Raw genomic sequence first — 21,769 nt, 5'->3', positions numbered from 1 at the left:
ACAATAGATGCACATCAGAGAACGAGATCGAATTCAAAACAAATTATATAGATGGAGGTTTACTATATAATAAATAAAGATAAACGACTAAATTCATAACAAATAACAAACTTAATTTATTAGGCTAATGATAAATACAAACATATCAAGTAATTTCACATATAAAATAATCAAAATACTTATTCATCAAACCTACAAAATATTTCATAATATTTGTTTATACTAATGAAAAAATAAATTATAGTTAAAATTGTCTTATTTGCTTGAAACAAATTAAAATTAAAATCTTTTTTTATTATATAATCGGTTGAGTCTGAGAAGTATATATACTATATTATAAAGCATTTGACAATAACTCTTAAAAACTAACTTTATATATGGAGTACTCTTAAAAACTATTTTTTATGTATGAAATATTATTTATTGATGCATATTAAATCTTCATTTTTAAATTCGTTTAACTAATTGCAGATAAACATTATCAAATACAAGATAAATATAAAAAATCTAAAATAAGATTAAGATAATCATTAAGTTCTAACATAATGTTTAATTACTATCTTTATAAAAAAAATTATATTATTAAACCAAAAATAAATTGCTTTGTTATTAAATTTAAATTAAATTATAATAAGAAACTGAATTAAAGAAGTTACACGAAAAAACGAGAATTATTAAATAGTTAATCTGATACTAATATCGATCTATTTTTTTTCAAAATTTTATGTTATCTTCAAATTTATATTTTATTCAAAAATAAAATCATTATCGTTTTCTCAAAACCACATAAAATCGTATTACATCGATAGAGACAAAGAATAAAAACTAAACATTAAAATCGAGATTTATCTCGCTGCATTGCACGAATATCATTTTAGTCTAAATTAAATACCTCTTAAACTATTGCTTTGTGTTGTGAAGATTCAGTCATTTCGATCTATACGTTTTGGATATTAAAAGAAAAACTAAGCGAAAAATTAAAGTGATGGATCCAAGATTTGGTCAACCTAATTAAATGGTTACCAGATTAAAATAAAATCCATAGATCTTGAATCCCACAAGTTGCCTTAATTCATAAGATTTTCATGTTTTAATTCATTTTTAAATTATCAACTTTATCTATACTATATTATAAAGCATTTGACAAATAATCTTAAAAACCATTTTTTATGATAAAGTATTGTATATTAATACATATTACTTAAAATTTAATATTACAAGTAAATTATGCTTAAGTACAACTTATTAAAACTCCATGTTTGAATTCGTGTAACTAACTGCAGATAAACATAATCAATTACATGATAAACATCTTATTTTAAAATAAAAAAAATCTAAAATATAATTTGGATAATTATCGAGTTCTAACAAAATAATTAACTATTATCTTTATAAGAAAATTATATTAGTAAACCAAATATAAATTACATCATTATTGAACTTAAATTAAATTATACATAAGAAATTTGAATTAAAAAATTACACAAAAATTGAGAAATTTTAAATAGTTAATTTGATACTAATATCGATATAATTTTGTCAAATTTTTATGATATCTTCAAATTTATATTTTATTCAAAAATAAAAACATCATCACTTTTTCAAAATCACATAAGGCCATATTATAACATCGATTGAAATAAAGAATAAAATAAAATATTAAAATCAAGATGTATTTCGCTACATTGCACGAATACCCTTCTAGTAGATTAAAATGTCTACAAAACTTAATTCCTTGAAGAAGCATTAAAATGTTATTATTACATATATATATATATATATTATCATAAACACATATTTTGTAATTTATTTAATGTTTCTTACAAATATTTGTTAAACAACCTGGTTTTTTTTCTTTTTAAATTAATCATCTGTAGAAAGTCAAAACATCATACTTAACACATAATTTAACGAAATCATTAAATACTTACCATATATATGATATATCTAAATTTTAATAAGCACAACATAAAAAATATACACCGTAACTTAATATTTTCAATATTTATTTGTAAACAATAATTAAAGAAATTATAAAAGATACTATCAGCCGTCGTTGTATAACATAGTCAATAGTTGACATTTTTTGAAGTGTAATGTGTATATAGAAACGATCAAGATCATTTTTTTAAAACATTAACCCTTTTTTTTTTTTATCATATGACGATTTTGGTGACGTAATTTAGTGAAAATATAAAATTTTATTTATGATAGTAATAGGTAATAGAATTAAATCATTAAAGGATAGAGTATTATTCCATGTAGATGTAGTGGTTATGTTTACTTCACCAATAATAACAAAAAAGTAAAAAATAATAAATAATAAATAAAAAAGGTCCCTACTCCTACAAAAACAAGGACCTCTCATCACATGCCATGAACTGTAGATAATTGGGTGCGGAAAAGCCGGGTTGGCAAGAAAAAGAATACTATGTTGCTCATCATAACCAAACAATTCTATTCATATATATAGGGTTGGATTCACATGAGATTAAAAGTTTTTCGTGAGACTTGTAAGACCAATTTATGTTTATTGATCAACTTTATAAGCTAATGATCTAATGGTTTAAAGTTGCACGGTGACAATTTTGTGATTATTGAGAAGTCTCGTAGCAATTTTGTGATTATGAATGTTCAGATTGTAGATTTAATTCAAGGGTTGAGAATTGGTCTTACGGGTCTCACGAAAAACCTTTGGTCTCACATGATTTCAAGTCTATATATATAGGGTTGGATTCCGATAAAAAGGAGAATTAAGGTGAGAAGAGATCTTCATCAATTCCTGTATCAATGGCGATTCATGGGTGAGTTTGAGATCATACAATCATTCGCCTCTTTTCATAAATATACATACATATCTTAGTCATACATCTGTTTTAATAAACATCTAATTTTATTTTGTTTCTCAATCTAAAACAATGATCATAATGCATGAACCTTATCATCGTCCATATATATCTCAATCATAAATAATGGTTTGTATTTGAAACCACACCTACATATATACAGCCCAATTAAATGAGAACTCACTAATCTATGGTAAATGTGAGATTCAATATGAGCTACTCATTTGAGATGATTATGTTATCTATTAAATAAACATAAAAGAGTAATTTAGTAATAAAAAAAGATAACCAAGTGTACGTTTAATTAACTTATTCTTTTCATAAATAAAAAAATACAACTCCCATAAATAGGAAATAGATAACTCCCACAATGTGTTATCTTTGCATCTTTGAAACTAGTAATACAATGTGTATTTTTGACGTTCCGTTGTTTTATTTGTATCACATTCCGTGTTTTCGTTGTTTAGAGTTTATCACGTTGTGTATCTTAATGTATCACAACGTATATACAGTTGGTATCACAATGAACATCTATAGGTATTAATGGGTATATGAGAAAATGATCTTAATTAATGTATCACAACATGTATATAGTGGGTATTATAGTTGAATGTTCACGTCGGAGGGGAGAGAAGAGAAAAAGATTTCTAAAATACCTAAAATGTCATAATTTGAAATTTTAAGTCAAAACTATCAGAACTATTAATTTCCTAATTTGAACTTGATTTCTACTTGAGATTGGATTTCACAAATCTCACAAAATTTTGAGTTATCCATTGAATGGACCCCTGAATAAACGTGTGTGGCAAATGCCTTGTAAATATATTAAAATAAAAATGTTCAAGTTTAGCAGATATAAAATACCTTGTAACATGTGTATGTTTGTATTGAGTATGGTATTATGATGAGCCGATGAGTTGCTTCTCCAACATTAAACTCGTTATTGAGTTCAAATGGACGACAATATAATTGTCGAATGTGTTTTGCTCACTTTTACATGCCTCAAATACCCGACCGTGTAATCTTTTTCTTTTATTTGTGGTGTATGATAGGGCACAAAACGATCCTATCATGACTTGCAAACGTGGTAACGACATCTATAAAACATAATACAACTTGCATTCATTTTATCTTATCATTTTTATTTCAATTCACGTTCAAGTTTCTTTTCTATTGTCACCGATATCAAATTCTAATACTAAAAAACAAAACATAAGATTTGCATAATTATTCATCAAAATAAAAAAAAGAAACATTTGAATAAATTGGTGCAAGTAATTTATGTTACATTGATTGAATGAATGAATTCCTCAAAGTATTCATCTCACTAACGGAAAAAAAAATCAAAATAGGCCGTTTTTATCTACTAATTTCTTCCTCATAAACATCTTCATCATCATCGTGAAAACTTACTTTTTACATTCTCAATACATGATTTGACCTGATTCTGATACGAAAGACGTGGATATAACATTACCCGTCAAAATAATCCCCAAAAGGTTGTTGCAAGAAAAATTAATTCCCAATAATTCTCACTGTACATTCACCAAAATATACCCAAGAAACCCATCTGGGAATGGATCATTCTTTCTTTTCTGGTTTTGGATCTCAACTCTTCCAGGCGTAAACTAGCAAAGAAAACCCAGAAGGTCCTTTCAGTTCATTCTCCTCCACACTTTCCCATTCCATCACCGATCCACACCCGGAAGACGCCGACGACATTGACGATGACGACGAACTCTTTGCCCTCTTCAACATTCCTTTCTTCATCTTCTTCATCTCCAATCCAAATCCGAAACCTGACCCCGTTCCAGAAATACTAGATCCGGATGCATTTAATCGGGCCAGGTATTTGTCGTCTTCATGGTAATCGAACCCGGATTTCTCGAATCTGAACATGAACAATGCATACCCGTCATCGATTTCTTCTTCCAACAGCCAGTTGTGAACATCCCACGAAATTTGAATATGAACGCCGTCGATTTCGACTCTTTCGTTACCTCGGAATTTCCATTGTAGATGCTTCACTACTAAGACCCTTTTGTTGTCGACGGAGAAATACAATCTGGAATCGTCACCGCCGGCGACTCGGGTACAGTCAATGGTTATCTCTCGGGTTTTCCCCCGGAAAGTGGCTTTGGTGTTGTATTTCTTGTTGGCTATGCCGTAGACGTGTTCGCGACGGAGGACGGTGATTTGGTTTTTATTGGATTGGGTGGATTTGGCCTTGGAGTAAGCTTGTTTTGGGGAGTCTCCGACGAGGAGTGACATTTGACCGGAGACGGTGGCGGCGATGTAGAATCCAGATATGGGTTCTGGACCTGATCCGAATTTGGCCCGAGACAGATCGTAATAGATGTGGATGAACTCTGTTTTGTTGCCGGAGATTGGAATCTTCTTGGAGCCATGTCTGTTCCAGAAGATCAAGGGTTTAATCTGGAGGTGGAAAGAAGGAGTGGGGGCGGCGTGGTTGGATGAAGTGGTGGAAATGGAATCGTCATCGTCGTCTGTGGCGGAGGAAGGGAGAAGGTGGAGGTGGAGGGATCGGCCAAAGAGGGTGCGAGACCAGGTGAGAGCAAAGATACCGATGTGGGTATGGTAGAGGGTGGTGGTGACGTTGGGTTTAGAAGACGGGGGCGGAGGAGGCGGCGGGGGTTGCGATGGGGAGTGGGTGCGGTTGCAGGTGGGGCGGCGATGGAGGATAGGGTGGTCCGATGACATGGTGTTTTAGGGGAAGTTGTGTTATTGGAAGAAAGAGTAGCTTAAAAGAATGGGTTTATAAAGGGAAGAAGGTAGAACGGTGTGTGGGGACAAGAGGGAGCGGTGTGTCAATTTGACTTTTTTGGTCAAATATATTTGCCTTTATTATTTATACTATACTATGTTATAAAACCAAACATTTAAAAATCATTCTTTATGTATAAAGTATTATTTATTAATTTATATTATTTAAAATTTTAGATTATAAGTAAATTGTGCATAAGTATAAATTATTAAAATTTTATTTTTAAATTCGTATAACTAACTGCATATAGACGTAATTAAATATAAGATAAACATCTTATTTTAAATATAAAAACTAAAATATAATTAGGATAATCATTGAGTTTTAACAGAATCATTATCTTTATAAAAATCATATTGTTAAGTCTAAAATAAATTATCTCGTTATTAAACCTAAATTAAATTATAATAAAATTGAATTATAGAAATTATACAAAAAAGAGCTTTTAAATGATTAATTTTAAAAGTAAAAAACATTATCTTTCTTAAAACCACATAAGTTGTATTATATTAATAGAGACAAAAAATAAAACGAAACATTAAAATGAATATGTATCTCGTTGCATTGCGCGAGAACCCTTCTAGTTTACTATAATCAATGTATTTATATTTCATATCTACCATTAATTCGTTAAAAATAACTTTGTATAATTTTTTGAAATAAATAAGCCCTTGGACATTTTAAAACATGTTAACTAATTTATTAGACTTTCTAAAACATGTTATATACATCCTTATGACCTATACAAATAATGGAAAAAGTCTGAAAAAGGGTCAATAAACTTTTATATTCTGAACGCTTAAGTCCCTAAATATTTTTTGAACCAAAAAAAGTACTTAAATCTATAAAATGATACAAATATACCAAAAAAATACTTATATTTAAAAAAAAAATACTTACATTTAAAAAATATTATGAGTGAAATTTATTTTAATTAAAAATAAAATATATTCTGTCAATGATTTTTTAAAATAAAAAAAGAATTAAAAAAATTAATGATAAAATTTATTTTAATTATAAATAAAATATATTTCGTATGTCATTTTTCAAATTAAAAAAAAAGAAAAATATTTAAAAAGAATTATTGATGAAATTTATTTTAATTAAAAATAAAATATATTTTGTTGGTGATTTTATAAATAAAAAAATAGAAAATAATTTGATTAAATTACTGATAAATTAACAATAAAATTTAACTAAATACATAATCTATTAAAATTTGTCGCTAGTGTTCATTGATATATATGTGTATGGATTACTTATATCTAACTGATGACAAACTTGACCACCATCAAGCGTTCTAACACAGTAACATGTTAGTAAGTGTGAAAAATGGTGCTTGAATCTTGTCGGTGATATCATCATGCGCCTCTAACATAGTAACATGTTAATAAGTGTGAAAGATCGTGTTTGAATCTTGTTAGTGATATCATCAGACGCTTTAATACAGTAACATGTTAATAAGTGTGAAAGATCGTKCTTRAATCTTGTCGATGATATCATTTCACCGACAGATTAACAACAAATTTTAACTAATTATGTATTTAGTTAAATTTTATCGTTAATCTGTCAGTAATTTAATCAAATAAATTTCATTAATAATTTGAGAAATCATACAAAATATATTTTAATTTTAATTATAATAAATTTAATCAATAATCCCTTTTTAAATCCTTTTTTTATTTTTTTATAATTTAGAAAATCACTGGCATAATATTTTTTATTTTTAATTAAAATAAATTTCATCAATAATTTTTTAAAATATAAGTATCTTTATGTAAATGTAAGTATTTTTTTAGTATATTTGTTTAATTTGATAGATGTAAGTATTTTTTTGGTTCAGAAAATATTTAGAAACTTAATTGTTTAAAATACGAAAGTCCATTGGCTTTTTTTGCGACTTTTTTTATTATTTTACTACATTAACCAGTTTTACAGGTCATGGGAATGTATCTAACATGTTTTAGAAAATTTAAAGAGTTATTTAACAAGTTTTGGAATGTCTAAGGACTTATTTGTTCCAAAAAATTGTTCAATTACCTAATCATTTCAAACACTAAATTTCATTGGTTTTTTTCAGACTTTTCTCATCACAAAATTCAAAGTTTGTTTAATATGTTGATATTAAAAATTTGGGATATTTTAATCAAAACAAATACTACAAAGATTATGAACTTTGTCAAATCAAAACAAAGGGTTTTATGTGCTTGTTTTTTGAGTAATACGTAGACATAAAATGCTTGTTTCATTATTGATTAATGATGCATAGCTTAATGAAGGGAATGATGATTGCAAGATATTAATAACATTGCATTTTTTTAGACAATTTATCACATCATCATCTTCTTTTTCTCACCATTGACACAACCACGAACATACTTTTTTTATATCATTTTTCTCATGGATGTAACAATAAAGGACGATCATAGTAAATGATGATGCCAGCCACCACCACCATCTGTTCATCATTAGGCATTGTCGAAATCCGAAACAGATTGACAGAATCATCCATAAATCAAAACAAATGTGAAACCATATAAAACAGGAATCTAAGATTCAAACCCTAAATTGAGGTCTATAAACAATAAATTTTTTAATTAAATAAAAATCAAAAGTTAAACGCAAATGAAATTCAGAAAAATTAAGAACCTGATACCAAAATATTGGATACATAGCAACATTAAATTTATTGTTTTTCGGTTCTAGGTCTCCTTTTTCTTCGGGTAAGTCTCCAGCTGTTACTAATAATGTAGAAAAGCAAGGTTAGATGTCTATTTGGTAGTAAGCAACATCAAATGGTAGTGGAACCGAGGTCGCTACGTTTTTCAAAACTTGATATAAGACAACAAATTTGTATGTCATATATATATAATTTTTTTATATGTACATATATGTTTTCTGTTTATTGTTCAATAATATAGTGTTATTGAATTTTTATATTCATATAAATTAACCAGTTTTATATAAAAAGTTTGTAAACAGATATTCAAAATAAAATTGGAAGAGTTTTATAACTTTGTTTTAACCATAAGTCCGTGACATTTGTGAATACAAGAAAATTTGACTGATGAGTTTAACTAAGTTTGTAAAAATATAAAATCTAAAGTTAAAATTATAAAAAACACAAAAGTTCAGAAAATAATATTTAGAAAAAAAAAAAAAGAAAAACGAAGCCTTGTGAATGCGATAGTTCCAACTACGAGAATTTTTAGCGATAGAAGTAGGTCGAGAGTATTCAGGGTCGGTCCTAGCGTCTTAATGCTCTGTGCAGGATGCTAAAAAAAGGCCTCATGCCAAATTTTTTAATCAAACGAAAGGAATTGTTTTCTAAAGGGTTTGGGACCTAGGCTATGCTTGAAAAACTAGCTGATAAGTTACCTGGTAGTTGAAGAAGTAAATACGTTTGGTAAAAACTAACTGATAAACTAGTTGAAAAATATAAAATGAACAAAAAAGACATTGTTTAAATTTTAATAAAATTTTATATTTCATAATATATTTAAAACAATTCACTAATAATATAATATGTTAATTAATAAATTTTCATCTAATTTATTATTATTTTATATATAACGTTGAAAAAAATGGATTTGTATAATAAAATATAAATTTAGAAAAAATCTACATTAAATGACGATTTCAAATAACAATTACATATAATATTAATAATAACAATGTTGATCAATCATATATAGATGATTGATAAGTTTTAAAAAATAATAATTAAATTAAATATTTTATTAAAGTTTATATCAAAGCCTTATTATAAAGAAACATATAATTTCTATGTAATTTACAAAAACACTTTTAGAAATATTATATTTGTTTTCTGACAATTAAATTATAAATATATTGAATAATGACACTGATATATAAAAATATTTGATAAAATTAATAATAATTCCAAATAATCAATAATTAATACTAATGAGTAATTTACAATAAAATCAATTAATAATTTGAAATTGATATTAATTAATAATTAAAATTAAAATTAACATTAATTAGTAATTAATTAATAAATTAAAACTATTATTAATTTATAATTAATATTTATTAATAACATATAACAATTAATACTAATCAGAGTTATAATTGGAAAAACTAACAATAAACTCCTAATAAGTTACTCCAACCAGCCTATCAATAAGTTAGTTTATGTTCATCCAAACATATACTAAAAAAATAAGTTAGCCTATGTTAGCCAAACAATGCCCGGCTCATCCCCATACTGAATGCATCAAAACAATCAAACGAGAAGGGATGAGGAACAATAGGAACCAGTTTGGTTCTTCATTTGTTTGAAGAGCGTATTCACACTGCATTTCTTCAATTAGATTAGTCGCTTAGTTGAAGCATTAGACTGCTTGGGGCTTGTTATTTATAGCCCAGATGATTAAATCAAGTTAATAACATGTAAAATTAATGGCCCTTTGGCGTATGATGCCTTGTGTAGTTGCACGGACTGCACATGGCCAGAATCGGGCCTAATAATACTGAATGTCCCGTGACTCCTTTCATCCAAGCATGACGTCTCAATTAAAAGTAACAATCTGTGTCACGTTTTACTTTATTTTACATGTACTTTCAAATACCAACTTTGTGGTTTTCAAACGTCCATTTTAAATTTGAAAGTTGACTCCAAGTCAAACTATGAATTATTCAATCACGATAGAAATTTACAAAGAAAGAAAACACCACTCGATTACAAAATAATTTAATTTCATTTATGCCTGCACAAGTTTTCTTTAATTTTATTTATAATATTAATTAGTTCGTGATTTTATATCGTTTAAATATTTAAATGATATAAATATTTTACGATAAAGAATTGTAGTCCATACGATTTGAACTTATTTAGGAATTTCCATGTCGCGCATTTGTCGTCCAATTGCATGTATTAAAGATTAATGAGAAGATATGAGAAATCTTACCATTGATCATTGTATGACCAATGCACCAAACATGTCGGGAGGTCTTATCCAAAGCGTACACGTAAATTGCATATACTTGGAATGGAATTAATAATTTGAACACGTTTGCAATATATAACAAATCATTTGATTTGGACATATCATTTAAGTGAAACAGAAACACGTAATCGTATCCCCAACTTAACATACGAAACAATCTTGTTTTGAGCCATGCATATAATACCGAGTTTATGATGCATGAGAAATTGCATTATTGGATTTCTTGCAAGGTAGGTAGTGTCGTTCTCATTTGGGTAACTTGCGATGACATAGTGAAGAAGGGGCAAGGAGTGTGTCGTCCATCCAACTTTAACAAGTTGTATTAAATAATCAATGTAAAACCATAATTAAAATTATTTTTTTTCCTCTCAAACTACTTTTTCTAATTAATTTGTAAATTGTGACTTTTCCTCTGTAAAATTGTCGGCTTTGCCACTAATATCCCGGAATATATGTTGTATCTCTAAGCAGTGTGTATGAGACTTAGGGGTCATTTACCAAATGCTTACTCGGGTAAGCGTTTACCAAGTTAACCGGATGAATATGACGATGACCACGAATTTTACCCGGTTAAGAGCGAGTTAAAGACCGAGAGTCTTACCCGGTAAGTGAGAACAATGACTCTTACCACGGTCAGTTCTTACTGGCCAGATTGTTGCATAGAAAGCCGTTTTTGTTGACTAAAATCTTACCTAGTAAGCAAATTGTAACAGCCGTGATGCGGGTGTGTCACTCGTCCCACATCGGTTGGGAAGGAGAACGAAGCACTCCTTATAAGGGTGTGGATACCTTCTCTAGTTGGACGCGTTTTGGGTGGGATACGAACTTCGGTTCATGCCCACGCCAGGAGAAAACCGTGCGGCTACCGCTTTGTGGTATAGCGGGCGGGTTAGTCAAAGCGGACAATATCTTGCTACGGGGTTCTGGGGGCGTTACACAAATGATAGTGTTGAATTTTACCGTTAAGTGATTACTAGATAAATGTTTAGTAAACGGCCCCTTAATATTATATGTTACAGTGTAACAAACAACAAATATGTATGAAGGAAGAAACGAGAGGTGTAGGAAAGAACCCAATGCAATTAGCTAATACGATAGTATGGCCCATATATAAATACATGCAACTAATGATATAAATCGGGTAATAATGAAAGATATATTAAATGATAACATAAAAACAGTTAGTTGATTTTTCTAAACCATTGTTGCTAATAAATTGTTATGGTTGTGGACAAAAAACCTACGACACTATTTGTAATATTATCCCATTTGCCGTTTTACCATGAAAATGTGTATCATATTCGTGTTACAACCATTATGATCAACATGAATAGCACCTCGAACTTAAATAATGCGCTGTGGAAGTCTTACAATACCTCGAACGTATTTTTTTTTTTTTTTTGTAAGGGTGTCCGGGCCAAAGCCCGACTAATCCCCGGAAAATTTGGAGGCTAAACATGGCCCCACTTAAATGTCGCCAACACTCCCCTCCCAGGGCTCGAACTCGGGTTCATGACTATGTCATGCCCAAGCCTTTACCACTAGGCTGTAAGGTCTTTGACCTCGAACGTAATTTTACTTCTAAAGATATAGACAACCTCTAAGTCGAAGAAAGCAAAACTAAAAATTCAAACCAACATTTAATATTGAACAACTATGCATGCACAAACACAAAACTAATACATCTAACAAACAATGAACAACAGTAATTAAGTCTACCAGATCTAGACCTTTCATATGCATTTGTATAATTACTCTCAGCGTTACTAATCATGAGATCTATACACTCAATCATCAAATAAGTTTAACGAATTCCTCGTTTCATACAACAAATACACACATTATTGGAAATTTGCTCTTCCAAAACATTGTTATACATACAAACTCATGAAAACATAACAATTAATTGACATTTAGCATATTTTGATAGCTTAACTTATTTGCTTTTTACAGTTATTCCAACCAATGTAACAGTCTAAAAAAAGATATATATATATATATATATATATATATATATGCATAATCAAATGAGAACTATTTAGTTTGTGATAATCATGAGATCCAACATGAACCAATCATTCAAAATAATTATTATGATTTCTTATAATAAGTAGAAGAGCAAATTATTAAATTGTGTTGAGTATTCAATTTACTTTTATTAGTTTAATATTCTAATTTTGAAATAGATATGTGTGTGTGTGTGTGTTTGTGTGTGTATATATATATATATATATATATATATATATTAGAATGGAGGATATCACCACTCGTAACCCTCTTTCCCCATCGCCTGCCAAAACGTGCTTCATCTCCAGTAGTGATGGCCAAATTGTCCCGGCCTGGGACCGGCCCGGCCCGGTAAGGACCGGTTATGGGATCGGCTATGGATCGGTCCGGCCCGAAAATTTAAATAATTTTACAAATAAATATATTTTTAAATAATTTTATAATGTATTTTTAAATAATTTTATAATGTATTTTTATAAGACAATGTAATTTTAATTATATTAATACGTATTTTTAAAGTGTATTTGAGTGACCCAATTATAAATTTTATAATGTATTAAAAATATATATATCATTAAAAAAAATTAAAAAATATATTATTTTTTAATGCCGGGACCGGCAGCCCATAACTGGTTTTGAAGTACCTTGACCGGTCTTATGATTTTCGATTGGGACCGGTTATAGCCGGTTATGAGAAAACTTGAGACCGATTAGGCCCGGCCCGTCCTGTCCTGGGACCGGTTTTTGGCCATCACTACTCTCCGGTACGACACTTTACACCGGTCCCTTTGCCCAACACCGTCCGACGCCTCCTTCTCTGTCCATCTCCGGCCACCAGGCAACACTGCTTCTTATTCTCTATTCATCTCCAACCACCAATCATCATCTCCTCAACTCTCACCTTCACCGGTCCGACTCCCCCCCTATTGAACGACCCAGATCGGTTTCGGTTTTTCATATCCCAAGAGATCTAATTTCTGCACACGCAGATCGGTTTCGGTTTCTAGTTTTCATTCAGATCTCATTTCAGATCAGGGACATAACCCAGACCTTGCCGGAGATGTAACCTAAATATCGTCAGAGATGTAACACAGAAAAATAAGCAATATATTAATTATTAATTGTTGATTGAATATGTCAATAGATAGCATTGTCCAAAGACTATTAATGTTTGCCTACAGGCAACATCAATTAAACATCAAACCAAACAAAATGTCCATACAAGTAGTAGTTAACTCTTACTTGGCTACCATTCTCTTGCCCTACATACTACATACATTATGTCTCATTGTTCTCTATATCAATCGTGCTTCTTCAATTTCGCCAGCTTGTACCTATTAAGTACTTTTAAGTACTCCCCTTCCCATCTCTATTTCATTAACATATTTTATTTATTCATATAAAAATTAAATGCTCCATGTATCTTGTTTTATGTATTTAATTCGGATCATTTTTCCCTACCAAATATATATTTATTAGCGGTGAGGTGATTTGTTTAAAGATACCCAATCAAGTTCATTTGGTTGCTATTTTATGATTTTGAGCATTTTGTTTTCCTCTTTGTGGGTCGTTTTTCGTTGTTGTTAGGTTGTTTTTTGTTTGTTTGCTTCGGTTTTTCGGGACCTTGGTTGCTTGACAATTGATCTGCCTATTACAGATTCCTTTGTTCTGTTTTCTTTTAGTATATTTACTTTTGAAAAAATTAAAAACAAAGAGTTGCATATATAAAATAATACATCCTAAAATCTTATTAATTGGGTAGAAAAATAAAAGCTGGCTGCTACAATAGTTTTAAGTTGTGTAGAGTTGACCATTAGAATATGGAAGTCAAAGTCAACATGTAGTCATGTTCAAAGTAAATAGAAGAGAAAATGAGTATTGGGAAAGAAATTACGAGTAGCATCTGACCATTCAAAACCGACTCCATGACGATTGGGTTTCATTTTTTGAGTCAATTTAGATCTAACCATTTTCAAAAGTTTCAATTTCTTTTATTTGAAACTAATTTTCCTACCAAATGTTACTTAAATATGAATAAAAAATCATATTGAAAAATATATTATATAATTATTCAAAGGGCAGGTGGAATATGTATAATAAAATTACCGAGTTTTTTTTTAATTTGTTTATGGAAATAAAAATATGTAAGCTAAAACTTCTGAATGTGTAATTAACCTCTATCTCTTGAATTTGCTTTTAAAGTCTAGGGGTGTGGATTGTAATTCCTCTATTTTTCAGGGTATAGTTTATTAAATAAGAGGAGGGGGGGGGGGGGGGTTTAAACCTTTGGTGAGATTTGAACCTCTGACCTCATAAAAAGTCAAAGACTAAACTCATATACCGCTAGACCAAAAGACCCTTTGGTAAAAATTAAATCTAATTAAACATTGTTGAGTTGGTTGGAATAGCACTTTACATGCATGATGGGTTGGAATCTTTTTATAAATGAAAATTTAATTTTTATCTTTTTATTATAAGCTCCAAGGTTGGCCCAAGACAGTAAACCAGACCTTACAACGTTATTTATAAAAATATTAACAATAAAAATACAGTTAGAATGGTTGAAGTCCCAACTCAAATATATATAGGCATTACTACCACTACATCAATGCAGTTTTTTTTAATTTAATTTTCTCCATTTTTTATCTTAATATTTTTAATGATTTTTTTTCCTCTCAATATCAAATCATCTTAAAATCGTTGATTTTTATTTCATTTTCGAGGCAACATATATTTGTTTTCAAGATCAAGGTCAATTCCATTTGGAAAAATATATGTTATTCCCAAAATCGACACAATTGACTTTTCTATGTGTCAAACCGTGTTGACTTTTGCCCATGTCAAACCGTGATTTTGCGGACCTTTGATCCACCTTAAAAGTGCATTCGCTCAAAGAAATTCATAGGTTCGCCAGTATTTTTAACTTTGTTGTTGATACCCATCTTGCTACCAATCAACTAAGTGGACGTTTGATTCGGAGAATGTATTCTGAATAAATGGAATATGTTAAAGAAATTTGACTTTGAACGAATTGACATATAATTTGACCAAACGCTTCATTGGAATGAATTGGAACGGAATCATTTAAACGGTTTGGAATACCGTTGTTTGGTTGGTAGAATATAGCTTCAGAATTGGAATAAATAAACGATAGATGACCAAAATACCCTATTCTATAACAGTGGTGGTCGGCTAGTGGTTGGCGGTGGTCTAGAACGGTGGTGGTCGGTGGTGGTTCAGAATGGTGGTGGTCAACAGTGGTTTAGAATGGTAGTTCAAATCGTTGGTAGTTGGCGGTGGTTTACATTGGTGGTGGTCATGCTGGTTTTGTTTGGTGGTTCAGAATGTTGGTGGTTCAGATAGATGGTGGTCAATGGTGGTTTAGATCGGTGATGGTCAAGAATGGTGGTGGTTGGCGGTTATTGGCGGAGATTCAGATCGATGGTGGTCAATGATGGTTCAAATGAGGTCATATGGGTCTAGGTAAATCAAGTAGGGAATATGATGATAATTTTGTCTTTTTGAGAAAATGGGATAGAATGGAATTGAATTCCTTCTCAATTGTGTTGTAATAACCAAATCCATAAATGATGGAATGTCTGGAATTCAATTTCATTACATATGTAAACCAAACGTCTAAATTGAATTTGATCAACGAAATTGATCATTCTAACTACTTCATACTCGGTCGGAATCCTACGAACCAAACACCCGTTAATAATACAGGTTGCAAAATTTTAAGATATTTGGATAAACCTAGGATCTTGTGAAAAAAGGTTTTTAATTTAAGCGACATTTCAAATTATGCATGTCTTGCACAAATGTAGACACATTTATTAAATTCAAAATTGATTTAACCTAGTTAATCGTAGGGTTTGTTTACCGAAACACTTACCAGTAAATAATTACCAGTAAAATTCAACACTATCGCCTCCTTATCGGGTAAGATTTTATTCACTAAAATGCATTGTATGCAATAATTTATCCCGGTAAGCGCTTACCATGGTAAGAGTCATCGTCCTCACTTACTAGGTAAGAGTCTCGATTCGATTATTGCTTTCGCTCTTACCGAGTAAGATTTTAGTCATTGTCATATTCATCGGGTAAAGTAAAGTGTCTTGCTTTGGCCCGAACACCCTTACAAAAAAAAGTAAAGGGTCTTCGTAAACACTTATCCGAGTAAGTGTTTGGTAAACGACACTTAATCACAATGATTAAGAATACCTGATGAATATTTGTTACAAGTCTAAATCTCCAATCCATCCAACATGACCCACTTAACATCTTTTATGATTAGATTTTGCATTTGTGTTGGTTTTACAACCCATGTAGACTACTACAATTAATCACACAATAACCCCCATTCTTATTTTGTAGGTCAAGAATACACATGTTACACATAAATTGTATGTTCATGCTTTTATACCACATTTTAAAAGTTTTTGCATGTATCAATCACATACGGAACTCAAACACATGGTATTCACGTTTAAACAATTAAGAATTAGTACACCCCATAAAATATCACATGGAATCACTAAATCAGTAGATGTATGTTAAGGCAAGCAAGAAAGTTCAGATATTTTTTAATTTTAGGAATTTATTGAGCCAATGACTCTAAAAAGAGAGATTATACTTCATTCGTACCAAATTAAGTGTCAAAAATGTCTATTTTTGGATTCTACCATTAATAATTATTAGATTCAGAAATTTGCTATTCTCTCTTTATTACTAAGGGTATCTACAATGATGGAACCTCTAAAAGCCTTAGGGGCTGTTTACCAAATTTTCTATTAAGTTTTGTATGGATAAATTTATGTTGTTGTTTACTTTTCTATCTGAATCAACAGTCTGAATAACAGAAATGACTAATTTACCCCTGATGAAGAACTATGCACTGTTTAATAATTCTTGAATAAACCCATAAAACAACAACAAAATCAACAGCACCAAACAGCCAAGTGTTTGGGGTTCTGTAACCATAAAACAACAACAAAATCAACAGCATCATTTTTCAACTTCTAGTTTCTTCTTCAACTCGTCAGACTCCTTCTGGGTTCTGTAACCAGATTCTCCATCCTCAATGCATCAGACTCCTTCTGTTTCTTCTTCAACTCGTCATTCAACTTCAGATTTTCCAAAAACAAACAATCTTTCTCCTTCTCGAGTGATTCAGCCTAATTTTTTAACTCGCGTTGCTTCTCCTTCGCATGCTGCTGGTTTAACCCTCTGGTTTAAGCATCAAACAAAAAAATCGAGACCGAATACAAAAAAATCGAGCAGCAAAACCTCGAACAGCAAAAACTCGAACAGCAAAAATCGAGCAGCAAAAACTCGAACCTAAGACCGAATAGAACCTAAGAATCGAGCAGCAAAAACTCGTCATACAAAATCGAATCGAGCAGCAAAATCGGAAGCAAACAGAGGATACAAACCGAATCGAGCAGCAAAATCGGAAGCATCAAAATCGAGCGAAGATTGGAGATTAGGGTTTTGGAGGAGGAAGCATCAAAATCGGAAGCAAACAGAGTATACAGGACCAAAATCATCGATTAGGGTTTTGGAGGAGGAAGAAACCTGTCGAGGACCAAAATCGCCCAGACTGTGAGTTTTACAAGGGTAGGTATGTCTTTTTTGTTGGCTTAATGTGGACAAATGCCTAAAATGGTCTGTGCGAATAAGCCCCTATCTGGGCGAATAAGCTCGAAGTAAACAGCCTAAAATGGATGTGCGAATAAGCCCGTTTATCCGGTAAGCTCATTAAGTCACAAGTAAACAGGCTCTTAGTTACCGTATTTTCTCTCTCATATTATTGTTACCTCAACAAATTAAGAATCTCAATTCACAATGAAGGTTGTTATAAAAATCTCACTTTCCATTTTTTAATTTACAAAATGTAATTTTATTTATAGATTAATAAATAAATATAATGTATATTATAAAATTATAAAAATCAAATACAACTTCTTAATTTTTCACTGTTCTATATTAATTTATATATTTTAGTAACATGTTTAAAAAATTATTAAAAGTATATATACTTTTATAATACAATTATACATTCATTTTATTTTCTTTTATCAATTTATTAAAATAAAATAAAATGGTTAAAATATAACAAAAATAATGTATACAAGAACTTGAGTTCTTATGCAAGAATTTGAGTTTTAATAAAAATATGTGACTGCATAAGAACCTATGTCACACAGTAAAGATTCTTGTAAAAACCACAAGATGAACCTCAACAAAACTTCAATTGTAGATGCTCAAATATTGTGTTCTCGAAATCGGAGAGAAAAGAAAAGGAAAAGACAAGGGAAGGAAAAGAAAGAAAAATTTATTTTATGTTGTCAAAAGGGAACTAAAAGGAAAGGAAAGAAGAAATAAAAAATTCATGTTCTTGAACAAAAGAAAAAGGAAAAAAAATGTCACTTTTACCAATATACCATTTAAAAATATATCATTTTTTTAATTAACCTGGATATTCAACCCGTTATGCGAGCCGACTAATCCCAGGGGTACCACCTGCTTGGCAGATAGCCCGGAGTCACCGCATTTGAACCTCCGTAGCCACAAAGGGGATTTTTGTTCCTCTTTGGATTTGAACCTGAGACCTCCTGATACTTTTGACCTTTGAAACCAAGCTTAAACAAATCAGATACCAACTTGTGGTTAAAATATATTATTTAGAATGAAAAATTGAGTAATTTTATAATTTTAATATTTTTTTAATTAGTTTCATTTTCTTCCCTTCCCTCCAATATTTGGAAGGAAAGTTTTGGAAGAAAACTTATTATTATTTTTCTTTCCTTCCTAAAAAGTTTCAACAACACGCGTTTTTTACTTCCTATCATTTCCCTCACTTTCCTTTTTTTCCTTTGTAAAAAAAAAGCTATTGAGAATAGAGTGTAAGAGTAAAAGCAAAATAATCTTTATAAAAAAAGAAAGAAATGAACTATAGATAGCAAAAGAATTTCATATATCTATACTATATTAAAAAACATTTGATAAAAACTATTAAAAATAAATTTTTATGCATAAAATGTTATTTATTGATGCATATTACTTAAAATTCAAGATTATAAGTAGAACGTGCATATTAAAGCTCCATGACATAATCAAATACATGATAAATATAATTTTAAATATAAAAAATCTAAAATATAATTAAGATAATTATTGAGTTCTAACAAAATAATTAATTATTATTTTAAAAAAATTATTTTATTAAACCAAAAATAAATTAGTTCTTTTTTAAACTTCAATTAGATTATAACAAAAATTAAAGAAATTACACAAAAACGAACTTTTAAATAGTTTTGATATTAATATCGCTTATATTTTTTAAAATTTTATAATATATTTAAATTTATATTTCATTCAAAAATAAAAATATTTTACTTTTTCTCAAAACCATATAAAATCGCATTATGACATCAATAGACCCAAAAATATAAAACGAAATATTAAAATAAAGATGTATTTTGCTGCATTGTACGAGTATTCTTCTAATATATATATATATATATATATATATATATATATATATATATATATTGAATGAAAGCTTCAAACGTGATTCAGAATCAACCGAAATTGTTTTAGGGTCCTCTCATTTCGCTCCAGAAATTATTTTATATATTATTGTTATTATTTTCAATGCTTATTAGACAAATAAATGTATAGTCAAAATCCAAAATATTTGGTCGAGAATTAATTTACATTTATTTAATACATTTATAAAACCTATTTATGTTGAATTCTGATAAGATTAAAAAGATAAAGTCATCAAGTGATGTAGGGACGTTCCAATCTTTTTGGAGGCTCTGCTACATCCAAAACTTTTAATTACATTGAATAAATGAGATAACAGAATATATGTTAAGAACAACAACGGGCTAAACCTAAAACGATTAACAATTTGAAACTAAACCTAAACCATTAATGATTTGAACATAAAACCAAACAATTAATTGTTTGAACCTAAATAGTTTCGGCTATAGTTTTATACAGGTCGATAAAAGACCTTTAACACGTATAAATCTAGGCCCTCAAATTTCGGGGGTCCTGTTCAAAATCTCACATTTAACATGCTAAGGGACGGCCCTGAAGTGATGCTCCATGTCCATTCCATCGTGATTGAAAGTTTCAATTTGTAGGCGTCTTATCCCAAGCTTCAAGCAATCGTTTTGCGATGGTCAATACGTTACTCATAAACCTACAAACCTTTATTAATTTAAATTGTTTAATTTGTCTCATTCTCCATTTATTTTGTTACAAGCCACTTCTTAATCTTATCGTTTGAAGTCATAGAAATTGTCGTGGTTTAATTAAAATAAAATATAATAAAAAAAATAAAGAAAAATGACAACTGTTTAAAAAGAAATATGAGGTGGTTGTTGATTTGTGCAGGCAGGCAGGCATCAACTACTGAAGAGCTCAATAAACAAAGTGCAAAAGGCTTATGAACAACAAAACTCACCTTGCCCCCACCATGTGCCAAGATTCTTCCATCTCCATTTTCAGCCCTTCCTTCAAACCTCCTTGCTTTTATTTTTCTTTTCTATTTCATTCCCATATATCATACATATAACTTTCATCAACTCCTTGCACAATATTTTTAGGGATCTTTAGTTTTATTTTTGGTGTCGTTGTATCACATTGTGTTCACAAATTGATCACAATGTGTAAAAAAAATAAGTGGTCACAAATTGTCTGGTTCTTAACAGAAGAACCCTACACACATATATGGGGTTGGGTTTCGGTAAAAACACCAACATTCCATAAGGATAATATAAATTCATTGGGGTCGTAGATTATTTTTCATTGTGTCGTGTTTTCCAAGTGACAACTAACATGCATTTGTTTTGTGAAGGAAAGGGCATCTACGTCTTTTGATTTTCCTCTATCTTTCTAAACATGTCAGGATCAATTTTATGAACGTATATTAAGTCGTTAACATTCTCATGTTAACGTGTTTGTTGTGTATGTTAAAAATAGGTTAACGTTTTAATATTAACTTGTATTAACTATTTAATGTATGTGAAAATTTTAAGGTATATAAACCTTTAGCCTCCGTTACAACGCTGTTGTTAAAGTTTTGTTCATTTACATCCCTTAATCCACCACATTTTTCCAACTTTCAGATCAAACTACAA

The 21,769-nt window shown here is 30.0% G+C and overlaps 1 protein-coding gene across 1 annotated transcript; it reads right to left on the bottom strand.

The window, feature by feature from the left end:
- Positions 1-4,454: 4,454 nt before the first annotated feature.
- Positions 4,455-5,567, bottom strand: LOC112521710. Its single transcript, XM_025130705.1, has one exon. It carries the CDS (start codon positions 5,565-5,567, stop codon positions 4,455-4,457), a length of 1,113 nt encoding a protein of 370 aa, XP_024986473.1.
- Positions 5,568-21,769: the final 16,202 nt, after the last annotated feature.

This window comes from Cynara cardunculus, assembly GCF_001531365.2.
Source record: "Cynara cardunculus var. scolymus isolate 2C chromosome LG 11, CcrdV1, whole genome shotgun sequence".
Taxonomy (NCBI): domain Eukaryota; kingdom Viridiplantae; phylum Streptophyta; class Magnoliopsida; order Asterales; family Asteraceae; genus Cynara; species Cynara cardunculus.
This window is presented reverse-complemented; position numbering and strand designations above follow the sequence as displayed.